We start from the raw sequence: 6,000 nt of genomic DNA on the forward strand, positions 1-6,000 counted from the left end.
GGGGTTATAATGGTTGGGTTAAAGACGAGAAAGGGGGGGAGAAGATTAAGAGAAGTAAAATTTCCGACCGTCTGTCCCTTATTCGGCCCTCCCTGGTGTAAATAGATGTCTGCCAATGGAGATTAATGTATGGCTCAGCCTTTGGCGTTTGTCGACTATCGTCCTCGCCCACCATCCTCATCCTCGTCCATTATCCTTGTATCGCCCGATCCATACCTTGAGTCCTTTGGTTATGCTATGTGCAGCACCAACCAGGTCATAGCCAATATAATGCAGCGGTTCATTGGAATGGCTGCAAGACCCACTTGCTCTCCCACAGGGCTAGTTAGTCAGTGGCACTGAGTCAGCACTGGCCTCACGGCAGACGCGCCGATTGGATGTGCTGGCGAGGGAACCGACTTCTCTAATAAGCACATTGAAGTTTGAAGTTTCAATTGATCGTAACCCACCAGGCAAAGTCTGGCAAAGGCTATGTCAGCGGGCGCGTCGCATGAGACGGCTCCACTTGGAGACTTTCAGAGATGCTCCGGCCGAGTCTCACCATGAAACGGAGCAGAGGAAAGCCCCCATTGGCCTTGTCCGGGTAAGGCTACACTCAGTACTCCAGTCTATCCAGGTGATTTCGTTAGTACGGCCCACTTTACACGCTAAATTCTGAAGCAGTGAGCTCCCTACCGCCTGCTTAAATCGATTATTTTGACCATTCTAACTATGCGCGAAGTAGGCTATTCATATCAACAAATCGTGGACCATTTAAAGACTATCACCTATGGCCAGTTCCATTATATATATTAGGCTGGTGGTCAAACACTTCGGGAAGTACTTAGTTAACAGCCTAAACTATTAGACAAAAATATGGACGATATAATAGCCTTTATTACTTTTTCTAGGCGAAGGCAAACTCCTTGAGGATTATATTCGTACTGATCCTCCACGTCAAAGAGAGTTCTAACATGGATCTAGTAAAGGTCTATGTTGATTCTATGAGAAGAAATAGAATAGTATAAACGCGGAGAGGTATAATACCTCTAACAGATGGCTATTTCCCCCTTGTAAAGGTAATAATAGAGTTTTCGCTTATGCAAGATGGAGCAGCGCCTACACACGTAGCTGCTACTCCTATAGAGCTTAGGGAGCGTGGAATTCGACCTATTTTCTGGCCTCCTTTCTCGCCTAATTTGAATCCTATTAAGATAGTATGAAATTGGATCTAAAAATACTATCCTAATGATGAAGATCTCTCTTATAACCCCCTACATAGAGTTGTACGAGAGGCCTGGGATGCAGTGCCTAAAGTAGACCGTACTAACGACATTACCGGGATAGACTGGAGTTCTCGAAACGACATTTTCTTCCAGAGTGAAAATCGCTTCCCTCCACTCCTTTCCCGTTCATCGGACGAGCGGAGTAGGCTCGTTTTGCCTTCGTTAGTCTTGTATGGATCGGTGGGGTGCACGCACTCTGTCGTCTCTAGTGCCGGGCGCGGGTTAAAACAGGAAAATCCCTTGATCAGGTCAATCGGTCCATCTAAAATCCCCGACGACCCGCTTCTTCGCCCATCAAAGCACCAACCATCTTGATCTCGTCCGTTCACATCTCAACATGGCGTCCATCAACCAGTCCTCTGTCCCTGCGGAGTCTCAGAAGCTCTTTGAAAGGGGAATCTGGAAGAATCCCCTGATGCCCGATCTGCCCAGCGAACTGGCGTCGCTAAGCAAGCAATATTCGGCTCGAGGGATCTGACAAGTCAATCATTCCGATCAATTGGTGTTCGCAGAGATCATCTCCGCCATCAAGGCCTTTGAGGCCACGATGCTGAATTACCTGTTGACCAAGAAGTTCGGCATCGAGCCGGTAGAAATAAACATCAACACGTAAATTACCACCCAGCCACCAGAAATGTTCAACATAATCCATAGAGGAACAGAGGATTGACCTCAAGAACTCCTGGTTCATGGTCTATTAACCATGCCAGTTTGTTCTTCATGTCGGTCACCATCACTCAGTACCTGAAGGATGGGAAGCCGGTACCGGCGGATCCGTTTTCTGCGGACATCTTGAAGTTGTTCCCCAATTAGGATAGGCACAGTTCTCAGAAGAGTCTGCACCGTAGCCTTACCACCAACATCAACAAAGCGAAAGAGGGCCGCTTTTACCAACTTCATGGAAACATGAACTGCGGACAGTGGGTGAACGAATATCACCATGAATTCAGGGGAATATCGAAGAAAGATTACCAGGGCCATACCATGGAAAATGCTGCTATGACTTCTATGTCAACATTTCCGAGGACACACATGGCACGACCGGATCATGTGATTCACCTGCTACAGTACCAACTGCAGCGTCCATCACAACAACAAGTATATGGCACAGTATTAGCCACAGGCACCAGTGGTTGTGAAGGAAAATGGCACTTGTCCATGCTGAAAGCTCGAATGCTCCTGTGGGATATGGGCGACACCCTGAACACGACGCAATGCATTGGACAGCATGTTTTAAGACTAATGCTTGGTACAATATCAACACCAGAGCCGGAATGGAAAGCTACATGGGGAAGCCCAAGCGTTGCGGGCGCAGATTGACGGGCCTAAATGCGCAGACCCTAACGCGGCCTTCGGCCGTTGTGGCAATGTCTCTTAACAGGCCTGAACTTGAGAGAACAAGCAGTACACCAAGAAAGAAAAGAACTGTATCCAGACCAGCACCTAGCGGCCCTTGCCCTTGCTGACTCTTCTGACATGGAAGATAACCTGAATGTATTAGGTCGATACCTGCCCACCCCTGTGGTGAACACGCACATCAGAGCCATACTGTTGAATGCATTACCCACCCATGAGGCGCAAGTCGCAGGGATCAGTACCACGAAGACTAGATACGTGATCCAAATCTCTGCCTCACTCGAGATGGCCTGCAACAACACGAACGCTGGGTGATTTAGGCACTGGCACAAGGTTGGCCATGCCACGGTTCAGAGTAGCCGTTACACCGCAGTAACGGACGTTTGACGAGTTAGATGGGCTGATCCAGGTGTCCATTTCTTTTCCCTTAGCGATGAGCATGAAAGTTGTGGTGGTAGATACCTTTTTCTCCGGCCCGTTCTAAGGCGCTGGTTTGTGGTCGACTTGTTGGAGGGCCCATAGGCATGTTGCATATGACGGTCTCCGACTATCTGGTGTATTTGCCAGGTGTCGAGGTTGGAGAGATCTATAGTGCTCCTAGATTATACCTTCATTATTTCTATTGCACCTTCCTTCCTTTTTATTATAGTCTTTGGTTATAATAGTTGACATCTCAATGCGCCTTACCATCTTGAGTAAATTTTTGCTGTCTGTCTTGCCGCTAATGCTACCTGCGCAACTGCACTGGTGAGTGCCCCTTTGACCCATTATGCTATATTACATGTCTTCTAAGATCTATTCTGGACAGATGAACCATCCTAGGAGATTTGATGTGTTCCTTCAAAAGAATAAACGCCACAAACTTCAATCACTTGGGTGACAACGGGTTTCCGAGACACTTCCATGAATTAGGCACTATTATTAAGTATGCACCACTGAGCCCGCAGCAGATTATCCAGGCACTTTCTGAAACTTCATCACATGACATCAAGTCGCCAAGTTTTAGGGGTTTGTACAGCAGTAAATGACTGGTATAAAATAATGGGAGGGTGAGACAGGAAGTCTTGGATTGCATTCTCTTCAGGTCTTCAAGTATCAGCCGGATATTAAGGAGATAAAAAGGATTGATAAGATGTGATGATTGGCAATTTAATCGATGAGTCGTCGTTTTTCTTGGCTCACTGCGGAGTACTTGTATCACTTCTCTTACAACTCTTTAGTAAACGACTCCACTCGGTTTCACTAAATCCAGGGTCTGAAACCAGATACAGGGCGTACGATAGATCCCGCGCTAGATCAACCCACATCGTCGGCATGTGATTTATGTCAATACCATAGCAATACGACCTGAAAAATTAGCAAGATGGACCCTACAGACCAGACAACGCAGATTCCTCTATCAGGCAAACGGTGGCCGCAGGCGACCTCTTCATCATCTCCAGGCCTGCCAACCCACTTGGCGTGCCCATCTCAACATATCTCTTGCAGCCAAGAATCAGCATAGCCTCATCTATACCGGCTGGTGGGGATAATGGCAGGGATTGACTGGACTCTCGCACTCAACTACTTGAATACAACAGCCCACGGGCCCAGCCAAGCGTACCCCTTCGGCATTTCATCTGGCTCGTTGCGATGCTTCAGTAAGCCTTGTGGAGTGGTTATGCCGGTTGGTAAAACGCCATGGAGACGTCTTCAGACAACCGAGGTCTTAACCTCAGTAGTCAAGCCTTGCAGACGGGATACGATGTAACCTCCTGTTTTGGTCGTTCTCCGTGTTCCATTGCAAGGTGTTGTTCGTGATATCGACTGCTTCAATGTCAGGATGTCTATAAATATGAGGATGACCCAGCATATCTGACAGTATCAGCATCATATCACAAGAGCAAGCGCAAGAGCAATAGCATCTTTATCTAATCCTCCACCATGAAAGTCACTGCTCTCGCTTCTGCCATTCTGGCCCTCGTCCACGGGGCTCTGGCTCTTCCTGCCAAAGCCCCAGCTCTCGATATCACCCTGAGCCAGGTCAACCACACCCGGATCAAGGCCGTGGTCAAGAACACCGGCAGTGAGAAAGTCACCTTTGTACATCTCAACTTCTTCAATGATTCTAGCCCTGTCAAGAAGGTTTCCCTCTACCGCAATGGTATCTGTCCCTTCCCAAAAAATCCCCCTACCCCCGGAGGAAACATCACTAACCTGAGGTTCAAGCCACTGAGGTCGAGTTTACTGGGATCAAGCAGCGGCTTCGCAGCGATGGCATCTCTAAGGAGGCCCTGACCACCCTTGCACCTGGCGCCACCTATGAGGACGAGTTTGACATCGCCAGCACCGCTAATCTCACCCAAGGCGGTCCCGTCACTGTCCACACCCAGGGCTTCGTTCCCGTGACCAAGAACAACAAGATCGCCGGCTATATCCCTTATTCCTCAAACGAGCTCAAGCTTGAGGTTGATGCTGCAAAGGCCGCGGCCGTGCGCCCGAGCATCAAGCCCCTCGACCGCCGCTCAAAGATCACCTCATCCTGCACCGGCAACCGCGCTGAAGCCCTCAATACAGCCCTCCGCAACGCCGCCTCAATTGCCAGCAAAGCCGCTGATGCTGCCTCCTCAGGCTCCTCCGCGCTCTTCACTGAGTACTTCAAGACAACCTCTAGCAATGTTCGCAGCAACGTCGCCGCGCGCTTTAAAGCCGTCGCCAGCGAGGCCTCGTCGAACGGGGCCGGTTCAACCACCTACTACTGCTCCGACCCCTACGGCTACTGTGGCTCCAACGTCCTCGCCTACACCCTCCCCTCGACCAACGAGGTCGTCAACTGCGAGCTCTTCTACAGCCTCCAAGGGGTGACAAATGACTGTCATGGCCAAGACCAGGCCACCACCATCATCCATGAGTTCACCCATGCCCCTGGTGTGTACCCGCCTGGCACGGAGGATATGGGCTATGGATACGGCACTGCTACGGCGTTGAGTACTAATGATGCGCTGAACAATGCGGATTCGTATGCACTGTTTGCTAATGGTACCTCTTCCTCTCGCGTTTTAACTGCCTTCAGCTAACATCAGCTAGCCGTATACCTCAACTGCGGGGGACAGAGTGGGGGACAGACAGGTGGACAGACAGGGGGACAGACAGGTGGACAGACAGGAGGACAGACAGGAGGACAGACAGGAGGACAGACAGGAGGACAGACAGGAGGACAGACAGGAGGACAGACAGGAGGACAGACAGGTGGACAGACAGGTGGACAGACAGGTGGACAGACAGGTGGACAGACAGGTGGACAGACAGGTGGAATGTGGGGTGGGTGGGGTGGCGATTCCCAGCCAGGCCAGACAGAGACTGGGGGACAGAACACGTGGGATGGCTATTCTCAGCCAGG

The 6,000-nt window shown here is 50.0% G+C and overlaps 1 protein-coding gene across 1 annotated transcript; it reads left to right on the top strand.

Annotated features, from left to right (window-relative positions):
• Nucleotides 1-4,544: 4,544 nt before the first annotated feature.
• On the top strand, nt 4,545-5,677 carry Aud_000072 (uncharacterized protein; the record flags this gene model as incomplete). The annotated part of the gene is made up of 2 exons (XM_043285589.1): nt 4,545-4,764; nt 4,830-5,677. The coding sequence occupies 2 exons, from the start codon at nt 4,545-4,547 to the stop codon at nt 5,675-5,677; spliced, it is 1,068 nt and encodes a 355-aa protein (XP_043141524.1).
• Between the last annotated feature and the right edge of the window lie 323 nt (nt 5,678-6,000).

The sequence above is a fragment of the Aspergillus udagawae genome, assembly GCF_001078395.1.
Source record: "Aspergillus udagawae IFM 46973 DNA, scaffold_1, whole genome shotgun sequence".
NCBI classification, from domain to species: domain Eukaryota; kingdom Fungi; phylum Ascomycota; class Eurotiomycetes; order Eurotiales; family Aspergillaceae; genus Aspergillus; species Aspergillus udagawae.